Genomic DNA, 25593 nt, shown 5'->3' on the forward strand with positions numbered 1-25593 from the left:
CGGAATAAACGCTGTTATTTCGTGCAAAAGGTTATTATCGGATAAAATCTAACACTTTGCTCAATCAATAAATGCATTGATTGCGTAAAATATGGTGACGATTGCAGAGATATTTCCATTTTTTTAGAGGGGGCATATTATACCTGTTTACCCTAAAACTGTGGAAGTGGACATAGAGCAGTAAACTGAGAAGCGACCAATGTCCATTTGAGTCGTTACACCAACAAGAAGGAAAGGTTTCGAATACACATATGTATATATTTTGAATTCAATGAAAAAATAAATCTGAAAATCACCTAATCAATATTGTTCATTACCACGCACCGGTTAGTTCTATACTCGTCTACCCTGGGCTCAAATTTGTCCAACTGTTGCCATAAAACTCTCTCAAAACTTTGTGCGATGTTTTTCCATCGAGTGCGAATCTCAAAGAAAAAGATTTCCCCTACAAACTGCGTGCCACAATTACACTCACAGAATGCGACCAATCACAGCTCGGTGGGCGTGTTTCCACTCTTTGTCTTGTTTCGTGCGCCTCGATCTGTCTTTTCCTTCATGGCATCATTCGCTGGTTAATCGTTCGTACATGCGCAATGGTGGGCTGGACAAAATAGAAATACAAATACAATTCAATGAAAACTACGATGGAGTGGGTTCGTGTCTTTCTTATCGATTTTCCGCCAAAATACCATGCCATTGAGTGCCGCTCCTCCTTTCCGCCGTTGATTCCTCAAATCTTCGAACTGCAGGCAATGCGTGCTGGCGGGATAGGTTCGCTGAGAACTGTTATCGATCGAAACACATGTGACACCCGACCGGCTGCCGTCATAGCCAGTCGCCGTAACAGATTGCTGCGTTTCTGTGTTAGTATCCGACCCTCTTTTGTGCTTCCATTTCATCCGGAATGCTTCCCTCTCCACTCCTTTCACGTAGTTTGTCTTCACAGCGCATAGAGCGCTGTCTGAACGTATCGCGTATTGTCGTCAGTCCTTGCTTCTCCGCTTACCGTCGTGAATGTTGTTGACATTCCTCGATTAACACATATCCATACCCTAGTTTTTATTATTCTTTTATTCGTTTCATGCTGACGACTACGGCGACGACTGCTGCATAGTTGGAATTTCATTCGAAGAGCAGCACACATGCGGATTGTCGCTCGTTGCGTTCGGACGTGATTGCTGCGCGCGCGTTTCACGTTGCTTCGCTATCTACCGGTTATCAGGTAGTCGTGCGTGAGTGATAATTGTTTTGCCGGATAATTCGACATTTGAAATCTGAGGATTACAGTGCTTCTGGATACTAAGCCATTAAAAGAAAATTATCGAAATTAGTTATGTGCTAACAGTGATTAAAAGTTAACAATCGTACTACAGAATTGTATAGCAGTGCAAATTGGATAGTATTCTACGTTGATCAAAAAATGTTGGAATTCTACCACAACATAAGCCTCAATGCAGGAATAACACAGGGACAAACAACGGATACAAATTTGCAGGATTGTCCGTCGGACAATAACGAGCGAACAGGTAATCATTTGTGCTAAATGTAACTAAGGCTTCCGGAAATCAAATCTGGAATTGGAATTTATGGTTTGTCGCATGTGTGAATGAAAAGAATTTTAATTTTCTGGTTATTTCGAAAGTAGTATTATTTTACACAGAAAAAAAATATAGCATAGACATTTGTACAAGATTTATCGTTTCATTAGGGAGCATACATTTTAGTACGACACGCTAAAATTGGGATTTTTTTAACCGCCCCCCCCCCTCCCCCTTCGTACGGGTTTTTCTTATTCTTAATACATTGCTTGTCACACTTTCTCAAAAACGCCCCCCCTCGACCGTGACGTACTTAATGGATGACCATTATTTACTTTAGAAACAAACACAGCCAAATAAGCCTTGATACTTTGAAAAATGTGAATAAGAGTAGTTGGTGTATTACGACCAATTCATATTTTTAAAGTCATGTAAAAATCAAGATAAGGTGGTACTGTCCTAAGACCATTGTACTGCCGTGTGCAGCATAGTTGTCCCATGTTAATAGGCATTCCCATAGAACATGGGACAACTATGTTGCACACGGCGTGTATGCGGGGTACCTCCTAATTCGTTTGCTACAGGATTTACGCAGTTCTCAAACAATCGAGGGCTGTCCTGGCCACGTCCTTGCGACAGCAGCCGTTCCATAGAAAATCGATATAGTGGATGTTCAAATATCATGATAAAGCTATGTTCACTTAGAATCCGGAATCATGTCACATTTTCTAGTGGCGCTCTCAATGAACATAATCATCATTCTTTTGCAGCACTCTGATCATACACTAATCCTCTTTAAATGGTGAAAATTTCATCGATTTTCTTGCAACGAGTGAAAAGTTATTCCAGATTGAAGACAAGAGGAGGAAAAACATCTTGCACAAACACGTTAAAAATTTAGCGTGGTCAGGTACGACAGTCGCGAAAAATGTTAATATCGTCAAAACCATTATGTGTTATGTGCACAGATGTTGTTAACCATGGTATAAGGAAGTGTCCTCGGAAGAAAAAAGCTTGGGTTCATTGATAAATCTGCTTTAAATTTGAAGATTTGGCAAGAAGTTCGAACTTTGGGCATGGTTTTTTCGCAACAAGATGATGAGAACCAATTCATACAAGGATGACAGCCTCAAGAATCGCGTGCTGCTTTTCAAAAACGCACACAAGGGATATGTAGAGGTTTTACCTATTTTGATGAGCTGCCATGGAGACGTTCAGTGGTACATATCGTCACAGATGGGTAGTGTTTATCAACGAAAAAAACACTCAAATTTCACGTTTTCTCAATTCACTGAATTGCCCCTCATTTCGCAATAAAAAAAAATTGGCAATTTTTCTTCGGAATCCTAGTCAGACTAGTCAAGGCACTCAGGACACTGCACAGATGACCTGATTGTTGAACAAACGTGCAGAAGGGGTTGTTGCTAAAATTTACCACCGTTGTGCAGATTTTTAGAGAGGTCAACACTGAAAAAGTGAGAACATGTGTGAAAAATAAAAATAAATAATTCCAATGATATTTTTCCATGAAAGTACAACAAATACCCTTTGTTTTGAGGGCTTCACCTTTTATGTTTGTATTCCATCTCTAAGATATACGTGATTTTGTCATTCCGGATTCTAAATGAACATAGCTTTACTTGGTGGGTTTGTAGTTATTTTTCAAAACTAAAAATGTTTTTAAAAAATCATAAGTTGTGAATCAGTTGGCCAGACGCGCCAACTTGGTCAAATTATTGGGGGGCAAAGCCTGGTTCTTGTGAAATTTTGCATGGGAAAATCGAAAAATCGTCAAATGTTGGGGGGGGGGGGGCAAAACCATGCTAAAAAACACGTCCAATACGTTTTAATGGTCAAAATGAGAACTTTGACTTTAAAGTATTGAAGGGCAAGAGATGCTTGACGAGAATATACGAAAATCTATGCTATTCTAATTATAAAATAGCTTAAGTAAAAAGATTGAAAGATTGAAGTTAATTTGGATTTTTTTTATTCAAACCATGGTTTATTTTGCGACCCGCGACATTGACGCAAAATCTCAATTTGGCCCGCGGTATGCTTCAATCTGAGCACCACTGGAGTAAGGTGAGGCTCGAGTGAAGTGAGTACGTTTTTAGCTGATAGGATGACTGATTTTGGTGGAACTTCTAATGGTTTCGGCTTGCAGTCACAGAAATAAGCGTTGATTATTTTAATTCATCGCCGACGTTTCGATCTACGGGTTTGGATCTTCTTCAGGGCTCGAAGTTAAACAACTTGTGAAGTGCCGTATTTACATGGATGTATGTCGGGATTTTGATGAAATGGCCTCATTAACAATTGTTGTACCCCTGTTAGGTTAACGGGAAAGTTAATTAATGGGGATTTTACACACTGTTCGACGTCCGGAATGTTATTACGCTTTGAACCTCTTTTGGATGTTTCACCGTCGAAGAAAGGGAGACTTTCCCGTTAACCTAGCAGGGGTACAAAAATTGTTAATGAGGCCATTTCACCAAAATCCCGACATATATATGGTCCAAATGTGGGAAATATTCTACAAAATCTACATGAAGTTAGAAATATTCTACAAAAAGGCATAATTATTCGATAGCCAACTTTGGACTGTTATATCTCCGGATTCAATGAACCGAATGCAATCAAATTTTAAGCATTTATGACTTATATAATGAGCTATTAAAAACGTTTGATATAATTCACAATTGTTTATATAATAAAAGCAGTATAATTTATTTTATGAATTTATAGTAAATTGATCAATTGTTTGCATGCATCCCATTTTTTCCGATTTAGTAACGAATATATTGTTAATTACTACAAGTTAATTGTAGGGAATAGAAATAACTATTTTGAATTTAGAAATACAGGTACTCTTCGATGTAACCTACAAATAAATTTTATCTTTGTACGTTATAACAAAGCAGAGAGAGAAAGAGAGAGAGAGAGAGATCTTAAAATAACTCCAAAAAGTACATAATTTGTTAGAATTTGGACAACATATTTGAAATCAGAGACCCTAACTTTAGTAATTAAGGGTACTTTCAACACAAACGAACATTGTTCACTTAAGCGATCAATGTTACCCCAAATCGGCAAAATCAAAAAATAGATTAAAAAGTTTATTTTAAGGACAAACGTCTTGACATCCCGCTTCAATAGTGCATTAGAACTTCAGACGCACAAATCTCAAGAAGCAAGTTTAAACAACAGAGCATTTTATCATTCTGTTCTTGCTCGCTTGTAATAAGCTTAAAATGAGAAGCTCAGGAGTACTGGCTTTGTTTACGAAGAGATTTGTGCCCTCGAAATCGTAAGTAGGTGCCAAAGTTGGCCATTGTGGCGACCATTTTGGGATTCTAACATGTCTGTGCTTAACATGATTTAAAGTTTCAAAATATTTTTTCGAGCAGCTTAACACATACTCGAAGGGCCAGTACTTGTTTTAAAAATATACAACATGCAATGTTTGCTTTAACAAGAGAATTATTCGAGAAAGATCGAGAATTATGATCAATATTACCACGGATTACGGTACTCTCAAACAAAGTTAATTTCATGCAAAACTCAATATATGTGGGGAATTAGGATAAAACGAGTATACTGCCGTTCTACCCATAATAGTCCCATGTTATATAGGGTGCCATATTTTTTTTTTTTTCAAACACGATATGGGAACGTTAAATGAATCACGGTACTATTACCCTAGTTAAATTACAGTAAAGTTATTCAATTGGTCTCCACCGATTTTCCTTTCCACAGAAGTCAAGCCATTCAATCCACTATCGCCACCGACATATAGGTCATAAATCATAATTAATTTCCCCCGCACAACTTATAGAACAACATACATCATCTGTTTGAGTTCCCGAGCGTGTGCGCATGGATGATAACGAAAGCAAACAGAAAATATTCGCGTACCGATCATCTGATAGGATACTAGACACAGAAGACTAGATAACAGTAGGTATACGGCGTTAGTTTCCAGAAAACAAATAGATAAAATATTGACGAGGATGCTCTTGTTTTGAGGAGAAACTTCCTTGCGAAGGGGAAGTGAGGCCGGTACAAATATTGATCCACAGGAAAACATAGGTCATTGGTTCATATCACTATTACAAACTTGGACGCTCGGGTAGACCTGGAGGGAAAATGATAGAAAAAATCAATGTCCACCAGCTAACGAACGAGACCGGCATGCGACGCTGCGGGCGGTAATGCTGCAGCATTGAGCCCGGCAGAACGTGGAACAAAACACGATACCAAAGAAGCAGTGAATCAAAATTCAACCATCGTACAACAATAACGACAATGTCGCAACCTGAATTTGTTGCGACATTCTACCCAATGCGACATGGGTTTGTCCCAACTTGAGCAGAATAGGACAAATCTAGACCAACATTTGAAAAGGGCGGAAGAGCCAAAATGTAAACAAATCACTTTTCAGCATAATTTGATGAAACAACTCATAAACATATGATTTTTCCTGACGTTAGCTCAAAAATGAGTTTCCACTTCTGGAAAACAATAATTTAAATAAAGGCGGATTTCCACATCTTCTATTCTATATATCTATTTAATATCGTGCACCACGAGTTTTGAGATTTTCAAGGCTTGCATTGTGATTTTCGAGCGGTAACTTTGAATCTGCAAACACTGCAACGCTGCTGAAGATGCATCATCAAAAAGTTTCGATTTTGGGTTGCTAATAATTGATTATTCACGAGTTGAAAAGTACGCAACAAATTAAGGTTCCGTTTTGTCTGCAACAAAAATTTTCGAGATCATGTCATTATCTGTTACCAGTTGGGATAAAGAGTAATCGCCGCATCTTCTTTGTTGCTTGTTTTGTGCCTCTTTTGTCTGACAATTCTCTTTTTTTTATTCTTAATCACTTAACCTAATGTACAGCTCTATTGGCTTTCAAGGGCAAAATAAAACATACTGTTACCCATCTTTGTTTCGGTAACGCAACTACCGAACTGATGATGTTTACCTTTTTTACATACCTATGAACATAATCTGTTGGGGGAATTATTTTATTTTTCCTACTTACAACCCACATCCGACAATTTTTTTAAGTGGGAATGGTAGAACTTTCAATTCCCTCGGTCGCACGTACATTAGTTTTGCATTTTGTTCCAACATTTAAGTGAAAAATGAGATCCGGCTTGTGCAAGTGAGGAGTTGAGGTTAGAATTGTAGGATATTCTAGGTTAGATTTGCTATCCACTTCGCCTGAACGATTTTCAGACCCAGAAATATCGTTCTTCTAATTAGTTTTCACTGCCGTAAAAAATACTATCATGCTCAGAATAAACAGTTATACCTTCGGATCACACTCATTTACTCGTAAATCTCAATCTGACTGTAAAAATAATGAATTTCTTTCCAATGTTTTGAATCCCCGAACGAATTTGACATTGCTTTCGGGAAGCATCATCACGACGACGACAACACTCCCAAGCGGTCGAATCGTCGTTTTGGGGGCGAATTGTCCACTGGGGCACTACGTGAGCAATTTCAATTGACAGCTGCACTTATATTTTTGTACAGCGCCTAGATTCTATTCTACTTTATCGAACTGGTTGCCTTTCTGCTGCTTTCACTTTTTCTACTTTATACCTAGTAGAATGATGAGCACAAGGATGATGATGGATGGCCGTTGTTCCTTTCCAGTCCGATTGGGGGTCCATTATGAGTAGCAGTTCGCCGATGTCCAGGTATCCGGGTCCGTTTGAGCCATGGGGCTCTGAAGACGGTCAGTGTCAGTTGCTCTCTGGGGAAAAGCAACTGACGAAAAATTGCAAGTGCCGGGGTTGGGAATCAAACCCATGACCATCCGCATATGAAGCGAACGTGTGACCAACTACGCCACGGGCCCCGGCGACAATTCTCTTCACTGCAAAGAAGTAAAAGGAAGGCGTAGTATGCCTTATCCACTAGTGGTTTCTGCTTTTAGTGGTGTTGTGTGCAGTGCTGAAAAATTCATTTCGTCATATCTAAATTCAACCACCAACAGCTCATTTTAGAAGCTGAACCTGAGAATATGGTAAAAGAAAAACTTGTGCGGCTAGACCGATTCTGCAAGAAAGTCACGGAAAAACTGCTATTTTTCGAATATTTAAGGTAAATGTCACGGACTACCATCGAAAAATGCCAAATGATATTCACCGTGAATATCATTGGGATTTTTCAAAGGTAGTCCGTGACATTTACCTTAAATATTCGAAAAATAGCAGTTTTTCTGTGACTTTCTTGCAGAACTGGTCTAGCTGCACAAGTTTTTCATATACCATATTCTCTGGTTCAGCTTCTAAAATGAGCTGTAGGTGATTGAATTTAGATATGGCGAAATGAATTTTTCAACACTGGTTGTGTGTACGTACACGTTGCATTACACGAACACTATCTGAGTTACTAGTTGAAAATAGTAAACAAAAATCAGCTGTTCCCGGCAAAATCAAATGGGCATATTTTCAACCAGTAGAATTGCATTAGTGTTCGTGACACCGCGCTGCGAAACCACTATACACAGCGAAACAAAAATTGACTATTGACCTGTCTCAAGACCAAACTTATGTGTCTCCGACAAATTTTGGGCCGCTGAATCCGAATTCGAGCTCAGATTTGCTTCAGCACGTCACAATTTTGAGCTATACCTCTTTTTATAGGGTACAATATACGATTTAGGGCTTTTTTGACTGCAAGCCATTAAGCATGGAAATATTTTTTTCAAGCAATCAAAAGGTAAATTGATCATTTAACATGTACATTAAGGTATACCGGGGCAAGTTGAAACGGGTGGGGCAAGATGAAACACGAAGTTAAGAAATAGTTTTTAATAAAATCTAGAAATTTATCCTTGGCTAAAAGATTGTTTGAATCAAAAACTGTGTGTTATGACAACCAAATTGTCAATGAACCAGAACTTTGCTGTATGACAAGTCCTACAGAAATGCATTTGTTATGCTTGCAAAACTGTATATTAGCCTGAACAGCGGAGCAGCAAAGTACATGATGATAGGCGGTACCAAGCACAAAATTCATCTAGGAAGTAGTGTTACGACAGATGGAAATTCTGTTGAGTTAGTGGAGGAATTCGTATACCTTGGATCCTCTACAACGGTCAACAACAATATTGCGCATTTCCCACTCCACTGGACCCCTTTCTCAGTTAGTATAAGTGCGGGATCGTGAATAAAACTGCGATTTTGCATCGAATCGTTTTGGTGTCTTCTGCGCACTTATTCAGCACCGTGTAATGCATAAGTGCGCAGAAGACATCGACAAGATTGGATTCAAATTCGCAGTTTTATTCGCGATCCCGCACTTATACTTGTAGTAGACAGAGGTGTCAGCTTATGAGTTGTATATTTTGAAAGTTTGGACAATTTGGAAGCAGCGCTGTTATTGGTCGTGAGCTTCCCATGACGATGAACAAGTAGGCTCTTTCATCGTCACAAGACAAAACGAGCATTCGCGCACTTCGTCATGTCATTTTGCAATGATCAAGCGTCATGACGGAAATTTTCAAATTGTTTTGAAATTAAAATTTTCACCTGGTCCAAGCAAATTTAGGCTAGCCGTTGTATTTAACAGATAGAGAGGGCATACATTCATGCTTTAAAGGATTTAAACAACGACAAAATCCATGAATGTTGTAGTAATTGCCTTGTTTACAACCATGTCCCGCTCCGTCGTGACCGAAAAATGAGCGAATATTGTTAGACTTTCTTGGTCATTGTCTCCCGATTCGATGACATTGAGAGAGGCACTTCTGTAAAATTCGCGTGACGACCCGTGTTGACGCTGACGCTTTCCAAGCCTGGTGCGATTATCATTATTTTAGCGTGCACGAGTGAATGCTTGTGATCGTGCTCTCAAAACGCTAACGCTAACTTGACACCTTGCGTGCGAGATGTACCAGAAACGTCAATCATGCGTAAGCATGTGCTGGATGGAAATTTAGATGTACTTCAGTTTAGTGAACAATTTTGTGGCAGATGGACGTATCGTCAGTTGAGTGCGGGAGAACAAATCGGCTCATGGCAGACCAGCCAAGAAGCTCGGATACTACAATACTTATTGCGAAAGGGGTCCAGTGGGGAGGGAAATGCGCAATATTGTTGTTGACCGTTGTAGGGGATCCAAGGTAAACGAATTCCTCCACTAACTCAACAGAATTTCCATCTGTCGTAACACTACTTCCTAGATGAATTTTGTGTTTGGTACCGCCTATCATCATGTACTTTGCTGCTGGGGTGGGAAATACGGAATAGTACAAAACGCTTATAAGACCGGTGATCTTCTACTGAAATCCTGGAAGGACTCGTAATCGTACCCATATATCCTCAGCATGGTCTTGAGGTCAAATCCGACGCAGCTTCGGATATATACTAATAACTGATGCATTAAGGTGCCATGCTTTTGTTTATGGATATTGCCAGACTGATTGACCATGTTATGTATTGTATATCGCCTCAAACACCGATACGTACCAACTGATTCATCAACAAGCTCCATACCGCTTGCACTGTTTGTCGGCAAAAAGACGACAAACTCAAATAAACATATTCAATTTATCCACGCAAAGCCGAACATCGTGTAGCATTTTGTTTGTTTATGGGTGCATGAAAACTTTGTGGCCGGCATCCCCCTCTCTGGCAGCTTTGCCCATGCGTGTTTTACATATCGTTATTTATGTAGAGGTATGAACGTGGATTTCACTGGGAGTTTAACAGGTGCTAAATAGCGGTTGACTTCGAGTGCTATAGACCAAGCTGCAGACTATGTGTAGGCTGACATGTAGGTACTAGGCCGGTGATAAGCAATTTCGAACTTTTTCCATGAGGAATGCGTCATAATCGTTTTCTATATGAATGGATGAGGTTAGTCCCTGACTTCTACATTTTTCGTTTCTAGTTAGGTATCATTCAAAATAAGTAATTCATCGTTTAATCAAACCACCATGAAACTCGAACTCCGTTTCAAGATTTGTTTGAACAATTGATCTTGCAGAAGCAGTAATTTTGCTCTGTTCGGGAAAACCACCACCGTCCTGAGAGCACTTCTGCTTTCATCCCAACTTCGCAGAAGCACTAGTCAGTATATGCAAATGAAAGTGCAAAAACATTATCAATATCGTTCCAATCTAGAGTTTTAACTTCGCCGAATGCAGCCGGCGGAACATCCTACGTACAAATATTTGAAACGAAAACACTCTCATTTCCTTTGACAAAAGGCTTTCGCCCACAAAAATACACCCAGCCACTTCGGTACGGTATCCTGTTGTACGGCCAGACTATCCGACGAATGAGAGCATCCTTTAGACTTGGGAGACCTTTATTCCATCGCCGTCTATCTTTGCCCGTCTATGTAGCCTGGTTCTAAATTGTACCTACTCTTCTGGTTGTGAGTGTCATTGCTGGTTGGCAAACAAATTCCACGTTGCTGACGGTTGGTGTCTGGCTTCTAGGAGAACCAAAGTAAACCAAAATTTTAATCGTTTCCACCCGCCAGCGACGTCGATAAGTCAAACGGTCCGTTAGCGTTTTTTATACAAACCGAGACTATATCCGCTTCAGGTGAATATATGACGAAGCCAGACCCCGAATTTTCAAGAGCACAAATCTGTAGAACCGAATGTCATTTTCCGCTGAAAAGTTGATCGATTGGTCACCACCAGCAGGTAACCAATCGATCAACTTTTCAGCGCAAACCGACATTCGGTTCTTTAGATTTGTGGTTTTGAAAAATCGAGGTGTGGCTTCGTCATATATTCACCTTCAAAACACCATATTTCACATACGTACTACTGGAAATACGTTTTAAGCCGTCGGATAACTAGTTTTGGCGCTGAGACTAGAATCATTGATTGCACGACAGGGTGGCCACTCAATTTTACTTTTGGAATTCCCGTCTTTTTCCCGGTTTTCCCGGTACGATTTTTCAACTTTTCCCGGTTTTTGAAAATGGACATTTTTGAGTGTTACTAACACAACTCTCGTTTTACGTAAAAAATAAAACAATGTAAAAAAATCCACTAATACTTTTCCTCAATAAACCATATTTAAGAACAACAATGTTCCAAATGATGATAAGAATGAATATTTTAAGCGTTTCTTCTACGTGAATTCTAAATTATTTTTCACACTGCAATGAAGAAGTACTCTACCCTCGCCGTCTTTTAAGAATGATCACCAACCAATGATTATAAATATTCTCAGTCAATGTTGGGTCACTCCACAAAGGCTCAGCTTCTTGGACGCAGCCTAATTTCTTCTAATTTTTTCCTAATGCGGTGATAAAAAAACGAAAGTTTAGCTGAAACCAAGTGTAATTTTGAACTACACTAAGGTCTTTTTTACACGAGTAGTTTTTCTGCTTTAACTCGGTCAATTTTGAACCTACTTATCAGATATTCCGTACACAGGTAGTAGTAACCGTGTCTACCTGTGTACAAATTTTCATGTGAATTGGCTCAAAATTGACCGAGTTAAAGCAGAAAAACTACCCGTGTAAAAAATACCTTAGTGTAATATGTTTTACTAAATTGTAGAAATTAATTCTTATAACAAATTTTACATCAGATGCGGAGTAATTAGAGTAATATGTAATCAAACGAATCGATTTTAGGATCTTACAGTGTGACTGTCTGAGTAAAGTACTGTCCACGTACATACAGGAGCTACAGTAATACTATTTTTTTCTGTTGGAAGTGTATCAAAGAAAAGTTTTTAGATCCTGTTGAAGATTAGATAAATATTTTCGTGGCATTGTAAAGGGAACGTTGAACAGAAAAAAAAACCTGGCTAGTACATACGCTGCTTCTGAATACTTACATTTTACATGAACAGCTGTATGAAAATTAAAGTTTTTAAACGAGCCGAAATGAATTTGTCCAATTTTTTAATATCGATTCTAATCTGAAAATAATTTTGGACTAAAAACGTAGTCACGTGCTTGCTTCCTGAAATATATGAAATATTAATCTTTTATTTCTTACGACTTTGAACAGCCAAAAAACGTATCCGGAAAATAATCTGAACAACGTTTTCTGCAAATCGGCTTACTTTGAAATAGTTGTAAATTAATACTGTTTTGGATTTTTTTGATAATGGTTCAACTATTTAAACAAGTAGTTAGTATCTTGTACCGACTTTTCGAACCCTCTAAGCAGAATACCCTCTTTGAATGAGTGTAATCAGTATCTGTCAAAGGATAAGCAACATAGGGCGGAATTAAAAGGTACGAAACTGATTACACTCATTCAAAGTAGTTAGTAGTTAACCCAAAACTAATAAGGTTACAATAATATTCTGAAAACTATTACATCTAATTCCGTGTGCCTCAAGTTCGCCGAAAATGTTACACAATTCTTTCTCTTCAAATTCACTTTCTATATTTAACCCTCTACTTCCCACGGTTGCTCTATATAGCATTATCGATGTTCGACTAACTCGAAACGAACGGAATTAAATAAGTATGATGCAATAGTTTTTACAATGCAAATGTTATCTCATTAGGTAAACCCAACTACCAACACACGTTTCAATAGTAGAACTATTGATAAACAGTCAAACAACTGTAAAACTTCCTAATTCATTTCGAAAACTTTGGCCAATTTAGAGTAAGTTTTATTCAAGCACTTTTTTTCGGAAACGCTTTCTTGACATAGAAATAGTTGTTCAAAATCGTGACAAGGAAAAAGTTAATCCTTTATGAAATTGTTTATGTTTGAAATTATGCTGAAGTTCTAATAAATTTATTTACAAATTCGATAATGAATTAGCAAAATTTCGAGAAAAGCAAGGTTGTACAGGATGAAAATCGAAAATTTGAATTTAGCTTGCTGATACAGATTATCGATAAGTTGTATAAAATTTAAATATGTTAACCAATTTTTTCTCCACAATAATTTTCCCGGTAATCATCTCAAATTCCCGGCCGGTCGTTCTGAATTCCCATCTTTTTCCCGGTTTTCCCGTTTTTCCCGGTTCGGTGGCCACCCTGCACGATAGAATACTCAACTAACATTAAATCCGAAAGTAATCGTTAACGAAGCTCCAGTATGATCAGCTTCACATGAAAGCCGTTCTCGTGAATGATTTTCCACAGCTCTGCGTGGTCGATACTCAAGGAGAATACATTTTACTAAGGTGGCGCAGATAAACATTGCAAACCACTGGTTGTCTCTTCCACTCTTCTGGTGTTCTTATGCAACTAAAATAGTGACGTCACTATTTCAGTTCCATAAGAACACCAGAAGAATGGAAGAGACAACCAGTGGTTTGCAATGTTTATCTGCGCCACCTTAGTAAAATGTATTCTCCTTGGTCGATACTGTCGGATGCAGCCTTGAAATTGATGAACAAATGATGCGTGGGGATCTCATATCCACGGCATTTCTGGAGGGTTTGTGATACGGTGATTATCTGGTCATCAACCATCGACAACGGTTTGATAATTTCCCAATTTATAGGTGGTAGACGACGGAACTCCTCCAGTAGTTGTTCCGTGTTTCAGGTCCTGATAATCAGCTGGTGCAGGCAAATATGGAAAAATAGAGTTGAATATGACAATCATATTGCGGTCGTGAGCAACCATACTTATTTGTGCACTAACTTTTATATAATCCCTTTTTAAGATTGTACTACGAATACTACCATAGGACGGAGCATATCAGAAGCGAGATCAGAAGCTTGAAAAGATCAAAATTGATGAACTGATTAGAACAAGTAATATGGTTGACTCAATTATATTACGGGGCTACAAAACGGTGAGTCAACAAAGAGAGCGCCCAACATAGCTTTGGTCCTCACAAGTTCCTACCTCATGCTTCCACGGGTCAAGCGATGACAAAGACCGCCAGCTAAGAGTTGTATGCTTAGCTGGTAGTGCAGCCTGGGCACTGTTGTCCTTCTGATTTCAGCAAGATTGAGGAGGCACGTCTCGGGCGTCTGTTCACCAAGGAGGCGCGGCTCAAACAGCGTCTGTTCTGGCATCCAGTGGCTGAGTATGAAATGCTCCTCCACCGGAAGCTATACCTAAGGTGGCAGCCTCACCACGGTGGATAAGAAACCTTAGGCCAACAACCTACTATTTCCGAAACCCAAAAACCTTTACAGAAACCGAAAATGAAAGATTATGAACTGCTGAGGCAGTGCCGCGAAGTGTCAGTATCAACCAACATTTAAGGCTGAAATTAACATAGGAAACGGCTCATTTTTTTTCATTTACCATCGCCTCTGATCATTCAATTGATGTCAGCTCCAGCCTCACTCAAGGCACATATCATTCATTGAGCCCCAGCTAGCCAGCAAAATTTGTGGTGTTGTAGATTTAAAGCTTTTACCATCACTGATGACGTCAAACCCGACATAAGCCTATCATCATTCATCTATTTTTATGTTGGCCACCAAACTTAACATAGACCCAAAAGTTGTTCGATGTTGGTCCAACAGTAGCCCAACATTCGATAAAACTTGACTCGACATTCGATATTTTTTTCAGTCTGGCGAAATTATGCAGGGTTTTTCGTGTTTCGTGCCTAGCTACTCATTCGAGTGACAATTTATTCATTTGACAGGATTCGCTTCTCATTTGATAGGTGCTCTGATTGAATGAAATCGTTTTGAACATGACTAGAAGGGAAAATGACTGATAAGATTTGTTGGTTAGCGTTCAAATGAATGAGATGAATTTTTGCAACACTGTTACGAACTGATTCAACGGCAACGACTTTTAGCGCAAAACAACGGACAAAAATTGAAACTTGGAATGTATTAACCTAGCCCAGCAAGGTAAACTGGCACAAATAGTCAATGAGGCATGCCGTATGAAGCTTGAGACCCTAGGACTGAGCGAAGTTCGTTGGCCGAACTTTGGAGAACACAGATTGGCATCGGGTCAAATTCTGCTATACTCTGGCCTAAGAGGTGAACACGCTCCTCGCCACCGTGGAGTTGGGAACGCTCATGCAGTGGGCCTGGGCACCTATTAATGAGCGGATAATTGTAGCCACATTCAGAACACGGGTTCGAAACCACCATGATCCAATGTTACGTGCCACCCGATGCTGCCGAATTGCAAGACAAATGAACTTTTACATTCAACTGAATGCTGTCGTGGACAAGATTCCGAAAGGTGATATGGGGCTGTTCATAAACCACGTAGACTTGTAAGGGGGGGGGGGGTCTGACCAAAGTTTACGCTCCATACAAATTTAAAAATTTTTGTATGGACAAAAGTCTACGAGGGGGAGGGGGGGGGGGTCTGAGATGGGCAAATTTTGGTCTACGTGGATTATGAACAGCCCCTATCAATATCCTTTTGGGCGACTTCAACGCGAATGTTGGTTCTGATAACTCGGACTATGAGCACGTCATGGGACGCCATGGTCTCGGAGAAATGAGCGAAAACGGAGAGCTGTTTGCAGAGTTTTGTGGCAACAATGGCATGGTGATTGGGGGATCGTTCTTTCCTCATCGACCAGTGCACAAAGTGACATGGGTTTCCCGTGATGGCGTCACGGAAAATCAAATCGACCACATCTGCATCAGCCGAAAATGGAGACGGAGCCTTCTTGATGTGCGGAACAAACGTAGCGCCGACATTGCGTCCGACCATCATCTCCTAATCGGCGAGGTCCGACTGCGCATCGCTAGGATCCATCGACAGGAGGAGAAAATCGGACGCCGGTTCAACGCACGCCGACTGGAAGACGCTGCGGTGAAAAGGCCCTTCATCGAGAAGCTAGAGAATCGTGCTGCGAATATTCCAGAAGGTGGAAGCGTAGAAGATCAATGGAGCGCCATCAAGAATGCCTTAATTGCCACCGGCGAGAATAATTTGGGTGAGCTACGCACCCGGAGAAAGCAGTGGGTCACAGATGATACGTGGAGGAAGATAGAGGAGCGACGGAACGCCAAAGCCGCGATAGACCGCGCGAGAACACGACGAGCCAAAGTCGTAGCCCGTCAGCGCTATTCGGCTCTCGAGAAGAAGTGAAACGCTCATGTAGACGGGACAAAAGCGTGGGCGGACTTCGTAGCCGACGAAAGCTGCAAATACTGGCAATATCCGTCTCTTCTACGACGTCTCACGTCGAGACTAAGATGAACGCTACAATGCCCGTGAAATACACGTCTGGACACCGAAGAAACAATTTTTGCTTTAAGAAATGTTTCTCAAAGCAACGTTATTAAACTGGACGTCGTATAATAACTGAATAATTTTGAAATAAAACTGTTCTTCAACTCTTGTTCGCCCAAAAATGAAAATCTATTCAACGTCAACCGTTCTATAAGCTCGATGAAATGAATGTTTATCCAATGATCGTACATCGGTTGTGAAACTCTTGTTCAACGTTAGAACCATCAGCAATTAACACAAACATCATAAACTTTTCTTCAACGTTTATTAAACAATGTTGTATGGCGCTATTTGTTTAATCATTTAAGAATGGTTCTAGAAACCATTATTGTGCATTAGCAGCATAGTGCATAATAACAAGCTTTCTTCGATATTTATTCCACCATAATACAATCAAAACATGCTGGAGCCGTGATACATCTTACGAAATTCATTTCTATTTATAGATATGGTTTAAGGACAACTAACAAGTCTGTCCTTAATTGCTACAAAAACGATTCTTAAACGTTTCTTCTATATCATTGTAACAATAAAATGAAAAAAATGATTTAAGTTTCTGCATTTCTGCATTTGTGTCTGGAATATCTCTCTCTCTCTGATTATGTACCCCCAACATATTTATTTTATTACATTTTATGGGACAAATCACATCAATGGAAAGACTCGAACTCTGGACCTTTGGGTTCACACTCGCATCCGCTCTGCTTCAATCCGAATTACATGAATCGGCAGATTTAAAGCAGTATATAAATATGCAATCCCTGAATCGAATACATTACCGTACATATGCTGCTTAACCCTTTAGGGTTCGTTCAAATATTACGTAACGCTAAAGGGGGAAAGGGGGGGTCTAGCTTTGTGTTACGCTTCATACAAAATTTCAACATTTCCTATACAAATGTTGTTACGTGGGGGAGGGAGGGGGTCTAAAATGGTCAAATTTTGCGTTACGTAATATTTGAATGACCCCTTATAAGGCCGAGAAAACTAGAAAAGTTGTCAACGCATACTATTATGGAAATAATTATATGCATGATAATATGTACAAAACAATTTTTGTTTGAAAGAAACTATTAAAAATCTAGGTGGCAATATAGTTGCCACTGCCCGATAAGCCCAAAAATGCTGGTGGCAATATAGTTGCCACTGCCCGTTTATGCCAAAAACAATTTTTTGAGGTGGCAATATAGTTGCCACTGGCCGTTTAGGCCACCAGCGCTGGTGGCAATATTCTTGCCACTGCCCGTTTAGGGTACCTTTCTTCTTTTGACTTCGACAAAAAAGCCGGAAAAGAGATTTCAGAGTGGATTACGGCTTAACCCATAATATAAACTGTGTAGTTCAGCTCTTATCAACCCATAATTTGATTATTTCTTAAAATATTTACCAAATCTATAGTTTTACAATAAGTTTGAGCTAACTTTCTTCACGCGGTCAAATTTAGCCATTTTTGAGACTACAAATGACTCCCAAATTGTTGTTTAAGCTTTGTTTAGTACCAAAAAAATTCTAGGCGTTGTTAGTAATCCCAATTTTGCGTAAACTAGAAAAGAAGTTCAAAATAAATTGTAATAAAACAGAAAAAAAATAAAAACAGTAGGTGGCAATATAGTTGCCACTGCCTTATGAAGGGTTAAACATTACTTAAATATTTTATTCAACTAATTGTCTTCATAAACAATGAAGTTGATCAATGTTTGAATAATTGTAATCGCAACGTTTAATCATAAGGCATGCATGCTAATTATTGTGCTAGTCTGTCAGTAATTCACGGTGTTGTGTTGTAAGATTGATATCGCTTCGTACTTTTTTTATTTGAACGTCCAAACAAGTGAACTTTGTTTATTTCCACTGCTCCTGTTTTGTGTCGGGAGGAGAAGGTGTAAAACTTGTGTATATCTCCAGGCAGCTATAAGATATGAACATAAGAAAGATGAGCCCGGTTTGAGCGGTGGCACCAAAGTGGATAGAGTAGATTGTCAATAGCAAACAAACGATCCAGGATCCACTTCAGCTGCTTTTTCTGGTGTTTTTGTTGCCGATTTTTCTGTCGTTGGAGCGTGTAGTGTAAAAGGTGAGTCAGAATATTTTTAAAAGTGTGAAAAGTGTGATATTTAAGAGAAGTTTATTTGGTCTTCAAGCTTGTAGCCACGGTTGCTCTTTTTAGGCTTTTAATCAGCAATTGTGTTTACAAAAAGGAGCAGGGCGAACAACGATAGTTAAGTGACACAGTACCACTGCTAATCAACCAGTGGCGATTCCCTAACCTAAAACTACCTGTTCAACGAATGCAAATTCTTGATTTCTCACAATAAAACGACGATAATAGTCGTTACCGCCCATTTTCAATTTGATTCTGATCCTCAATTCTCCACAAACGCAACTTTTAGGGTCGTTGAACAGGTAAAAAGTGAGGTTACGAGAAGCCACTGTAATCAACATTACTTGAATAAAAGTGTAACATTTGTATCAAAGAAACATGGTAACATCTTGTTGTTAAGCTATATCAGTGTAGTTGAATAAAATCATCAAGCAAAAGTTGTTAAATTTTAAATAATAGCTACTTGTTCCATTGAAGATCTTATGTGGAATAACGGCATCTAATACGTTGGAAGCAGCTTGTATTCTATCATTATTAGAACACTATTAGACAGATGATGTGAATACCTAAGCAACTGCCTTTTAACTTTTATACCATTGGTTATTCAATGAACAGAAATATGCTTCAACAAACGTGCAGTTTCCACTGCATGAAACATTTATTCGCCATTTTGTTCAACAGAAACTCTTGTACAACGGTCGGCGCCTTTGTAGCACATTTAATCAACTGACATGCTTATTAATGATTTTAAATTGTTACTTGGGCAGTTACTGACCGACCCGGCTGACCAGTTGAAACGCTGGTTCGAGCACTTTGGAAACACTTTTTCAAGTGTCGGCCACGCTATCAACACCTCAGCATGATGCGACAAGGGTTCGACGCGTTACCCGGAGATAGAAACAGCCATCTGTAGCATGAACATATGGGACATGTGGGCAACATATGGAAATCCGTGACATTTCTGGCCGACTGGATGCAAGGCGTCTTAGGTCACCCAAAAAGGGTGACCTGACTGTATGCGATAATTGGCGAGGCATCATGTTACTGTGTATCGTACTCAAAGTCCTCTGCAAAGTGATCCTTAACCGGATACAGGAGAAGATTGACGCAACTCTCCGGCGGCAGAAGGCAGGATTCCGTGCCGGACGATCCTGTGTGGATCATATAGTAACGCTCCCTATCATCCTGGAGCAAATCAATAAATTCCAAGGGTCTCTCTACCTGTTGTTCATTGATTACGAAAAGGCTTTCGGCCGTCTCAATCACGAAAACATGTGGAAAGCCCGCGTTCGCAAGGGTGTCCTTGAGAAAATCATCAGCCTCACTGAAGCACAGTACAGGACATTTTCGTGCAGAGTACTGCACAACGGTGTCTTGTGCGATCCCATCCGGGTCGTTGCCGGAGTGAGGCAAGGATGTATACTACCACCGCTACTGTTCCTCATTGTAATCGATGATAGGTGCGATTGACCGCGATAGATGTAAACACGGGCAACCCCTCCAGCTTTGTGGTAGCAGGGCAAGCAGTGGAGAATGTTGAAAGCTTCCAATATCTTGGTAGCCAAATGGCGGCCGATGGTGGCACCAAGATCGACATAAGTGCACGGATCAAGAAGGCGAGGGTTGCATTGGCGAGTTGAGGAAATGTAAGGAAAAACAACCAGATTAGTCAGCGCACCAAAATTCGAATTTTCAACTCGAACGTGAAATATGTGCTGCAGTACGCAGTGAAACTTGGTGTGTATCAGTGGAGAACATTCAACGGTAACAGATCTTCATCAATAGATGCCTGCGGTAAATAATTCGTGCCTGGTAGCCTCTCAATTGGATCTCCAACGTGGAGCTCCATCATCGATGTCATCAAAAGCCGATAGCGACAGAAATTCTGGAGCGAAAGTGGAGGTGGGTGGGCCACACTCTACGCAGAGGTGGAAACGCAGAGGCTCATGGCGGCGCAGCCTCAATAACGAAATCAAGCAAGTCGACAGAAATTTGACCTGGCTACAGGTCAAGGCGATGGCGAGCAATCGCCCAGGATGGAGATCTTTCGATTCACCCCTCTGCACCACCGTGGATGCCCAGGACTGAAAGTAATTAGTAAGTTGCAGAGCCGGATGCCAACTCCCTACTTTCCGGAGGACCACAGTGCTTCGCACAACGATCAACCGCCCCTAACATGGGGATCAGATGCTATTGTGAATCGCTCATCCTGGAGAACATACGCACAGGTTTGCAGAAGCAGCCCCTCTTCCCTGTCCGCCTACGACTAAAGTTTACACAAAATAAATAAGACTAAAAATTCTTTTGTTGAAACATATATGTATTTATATTACTAACATTAGACCTTTTGTGAAATGTAATAAAAAAAAGGATTATTTATTTAATATAGGGCGACGAAGGATATTATCGACAGGTTTGTTCTTTTCGTCATGTTTTTTTTTTGTGGGCCAAATTGCCTGAAACAGTGCACTAACCATGGACTCGTTTATCTTTTCCTTACAGACATCGTTGGGACGATCAAAAGCGAGAAAACGCAGGAAATCTGTGAAGGATGTGGCCAGAAAATCAAAGACCGATACTTTATGAAGCTTTCCCCGGACCAGTACTGGCACGAACAGTGTCTGCTCTGTTGCATATGCCACATCCAGCTCAACCAGTCGTGCTACACAAAAAACACCAAACTATACTGCAAAGATGATTACTACCGGTAAGCTTGACGATATTTAATGGAATTAATGGTAAACATTGGATCCTTGCAGCCAAGCTAAATCATAATTTTCTTACAACGCGAACACAACTGAGAGGATAAACTTTCTTGCATAAGCCAATTTTCCTAAATCTCTACGTCAACTCGCTTTGTACAGCGGAAACTTCTTGGGGGCTGTCCATTAATTACGTAAGGGTTTATAGGGGGAGGGGGGGTTTGAGAAATCTTACGCGCCATACAAAAATATTTGGGTTCTCATACAAAAAATCTTACAAGGGGGGGAGGGGGTGTCGAAAAATCGTGAAATTTCCCTTACGTAATAAATGGACAGCCCCTTGGCCACGGAAAACCAACCATGATAAAAACTTTGCCGCGGATTATGATTATCATCTAGATACATCACTATATCTACCCATTCCTATGAAGGTACCACTAACCGTCTCAAGAAACCAGAAAACCACATCACGCCTTTCCCCTATTTCACATTGCTGCCTCGTCGCCATCATGGCGTCTAACAGCAAAAAAAATCGAAGCAAAACTTATTCGTAAGAAAAAAGGCAAAAGATAAACAGCCATAATCTTGAATGGTGGTTGCGCGAATGGTAACGGACCGGCGACGTTTCCCCCAATGTCTTCTCTTTACGTACGGTGCTGCGGTGGTCGTATCACACGTTTTACTGGCTCGTCGCCATTTACCACGCCTTTGGAACGAGCTCGTAAAACATCTTTTTTATGAAATCTTACAGCTCGTTGCTTTAATGGTGGCGCCGGAACGTGGAATGGACATAACAGCTCGTCGATACATTCGCGCTGACCACCGTTTTTTGTCATGCGATCATTTTTCGAATTACGAGAAGAGGAAAACGGATGGACATTATAGTTGAGTAAAGTGCTTACAAATTCATTGATAGATAGTAGAGAGGAACATTTGTATAGGGAGAAAACGAACGAGTTGTTTTGGACATATGCAACTCAGTTTTAGAAAAAAGTTCTATGTGGAGTCTTGTCTCAGGGAGCACCCCTCATAAAATCGGCTCGTAAAATGGACTATTCCACTATGATGTATAATGCAACCGAAGTCAGTTGCATTATGAACCATAATGCAACTGTTTGATATATTTTTTGTTATTCTTCAATCACTTTACACTTTAATTTGCAGCTCTTTTGTCCACTAGGGCACTGCGTGAGCGATTCCAATTGGAAGCTGTACTTACACTTTGTACAGCGCCTAAATGTATTACATTCTAATTCTACTATATCAAACTGGTTGCCGTTGCGCTGATATCACTTTCTACCCTATCATGCTAGAATGATGAGCACAAGGATGTTGATGTGTCGCTGTTGGGTGTTCCTTTTTTCATTCCGATTGGGGGTCCATTACGAGTTGCCGTTCGCCGATGTCCAAGTATCCGGGTCCATTTGAGCCACGAGCTCAGAAGAAAGTCAGTGTCAGCTTCTCTTAGGGGGAAAGAGAAGCTGACGAAAGTACCAGGCCTAGGGTCGAACCCATGACCATCTGCTTATGAAGCAACCGTGTGACAAATTGCGCTGCGCCACGGGCTCGGCTAACTGTTTGATATAGTGTGGAAAAGTAGGCCGTTTCGATACTGAAACAGCCAGTATGAAAATAGTAGTTTACGCAACAAGGTGCAGAATGAAGATTTTTACAGCACGAGTCGTACATTTATCCAACGAGGCTTGCCGAGTTGGATAATTACGACGAGTGCTGTAAAAATCGAGTTCTGCACCGAGTTGCGTACAACGTTTTTTGCAGCTTCATAAATTACCGCTTGAGGATAGTTTTTAACGAAACTCTTTCATCAGACTGCACACTGATATTCATAGCCATGATTAAGGAAATCTGATCATAGCAGGTTATACAGTACAGTTGTCACAATTTTTCAAACCTGCGTCCAGAAAGCATCAATAAGTTGATTAAAACTGAAAACAGTGCTGTAATGGTTCATTACGCAACGCAAATCAGTGCTGTAATGAATCATTACAGCACTGTTGATTTGGTGTGGGAAAGTAGGCCTTTTCCTGCCAGATTTGCGTGAGGTAAAATGCCCTATTACGATGAGAAGTTGCAAAAAGAAATAATAGTACCCAGTTGCAATAAAACGATGTTTTAGGGTGAAATAACAAAAAATTATTTTCAACTTGTCAAACATAAGCTGAAATTCACTAATTCTTCACATCTCATAATCGCAAAGATTGTTAAATACAAGATAACTTACTTTTGCATATCTCATACTATCGATTGGTGGACAGATTCGTTCGACGATAACGCCACTTGTGCCGGGAATCGAACCATTTAAGGACAAGGTATTTGGAGTTCTAGAGCACTGTTTTTTAGAACCGTTGAACGGATTTGGATGAAAATGCATCACGCTAATTGTTCAGTGGCTGTCAATAGCGTGATGCATTTTAGTCCAAATCCGTTCAACGGTTCTAAAAAACGGTGCTTTATAAATTTTGAGCAATGTACTCCAAATACCTTGTCCTTAAACAAATTTTAGGGATTTTCGGCCTTTTCAGTCGATAAAATCAGCGAAAGCTATTTTACCAAAAATAATCTAGTTGGCTATGGTTTTAAAGTTATTAACATAAATAAATGAGAAAAGTGACTACATCGCCATTGGAGTTCTAGTGTATTTCTATTGTTTATCCTTTTCTTTTTCAATCAAAGTCATCCGTCGGTTCGCGGCAGTAAATTGGTTCGACCGCAACTCAACCGTGTCGCTGCTGTCGGTAAGATGCGTTCGCCAGTTCAGCGCCAGAGTGGGTCATATTCTTAATTTATTATATTTGATAACACAGCGTAACAAAAAATAACTTTTGGTCTGTCTCAAGAGCAAGCTTATGTGTCTCTGACAGATTTTGGGCCGCTGAATCCGAATCCGGGTTCAGAGCACGTCACAATTTTGAGCTATACCTCAATCTATAGGGTGCCAGGGTATCTTCGTGCTGTGTCAAACGTTTCGGGACAATATTTTTACTTACATATCATAATACACTATCATAACTTGTTAGTTTTAATCTATTAGTCTCTATAGTCTATTTCCTGCTAATATAGACTGGTTTAGCTCCTTATCGTAAAAAATCTGCGACAATTTATGTGTATATTTCGATTTCGCCTTTTTGAGTTGTTGAGTTGAGTTTTTTGAGTTCCGAATACAAAAACATGAGCCCTCACCGTCACTGTCAGCCGTTCTGATAGCTTCTGAACAATTCATTTTTATATCTAATTTCCCTTAAATTTGGTAATCTACGTACTTTAAAAAATTTAAAAGTTTTGCAATGCAATCCTTCAAAACTCTAAAATTTGAGTTAACTGTCCCCACTCGCATGATAGTCCCATCTTTGCTGGGTTTCCTATTCATATGGGACTGTTATGCGAGTGGGGGCAGTTAAGTTCTGCGAATTTTTAGACAATTTTCTTATTTTATTATAAAAAAGCATGAGCCTTCAACTTTTTTACGAATTATAATTGAAATTTTGAACTGAAGGTGTCCAAATTAATAAAATTCTTTGTAAAAAGTTGTTGGTGCGCAGCGAAAATTTTAAAAATTTCAAAAGGCGCCGCGGTAGCAAAAAGTTTGGGAACCTTTGGTTTAATCTACCTGCCGACGCCAGAAGCAAATCAAAATTGATAAATAAAAGCACGATATAATCGAAATAGAGGAGACTTAAAGAGAGCCTCCCATCTGCACTTAGGACCTATAGAAATATTTGGCCTGAATTTAAAATAACTTAGTCATCAATTTTAATAAAATCGAAATTAATCAGCAAACCTTCACTAATTGTGTTCGATGCCACATTTAATGAAAACTCATTAACTTATTAAATATACATACGATAACGCCAGGAAAGGGAATGCAAAGAAAATGACGCCTTAATCATCACTTTTCGAACTTCCTTTCGGGCACATATGAGCATCGGCTACGAGAATGTACAGAAATTGTCCGTATACCTACCAGAACATGCAGAACAACAATCCACATCTCTTTATCGCATCGGAACGATATCAAGTACACGTTCGCAACCTTCTTTGTCGCCACATCAAACGATCTGCCGCGCCGCGCCATACATCG

The 25593-nt window shown here is 39.9% G+C and overlaps 1 protein-coding gene across 1 annotated transcript in view; it reads left to right on the top strand.

Moving 5' to 3' along the window:
• The first annotated feature begins 340 nt into the window (after positions 1-340).
• The window catches only part of LOC115270261 (LIM homeobox transcription factor 1-beta), a 34145-nt gene continuing 8892 nt past the window's right edge, over positions 341-25593 (top strand). The window contains exons 1-2 of the mRNA XM_029879526.2: positions 341-1526; positions 21295-21499. Coding sequence (XP_029735386.1) covers positions 1421-1526; positions 21295-21499 — 311 coding nt within the window. The 5' untranslated portion in view covers positions 341-1420. The remainder of the gene's footprint in view (positions 1527-21294; positions 21500-25593) is intronic.

The sequence above is a fragment of the Aedes albopictus genome, chromosome 2, assembly GCF_035046485.1.
Source record: "Aedes albopictus strain Foshan chromosome 2, AalbF5, whole genome shotgun sequence".
NCBI classification, from domain to species: domain Eukaryota; kingdom Metazoa; phylum Arthropoda; class Insecta; order Diptera; family Culicidae; genus Aedes; species Aedes albopictus.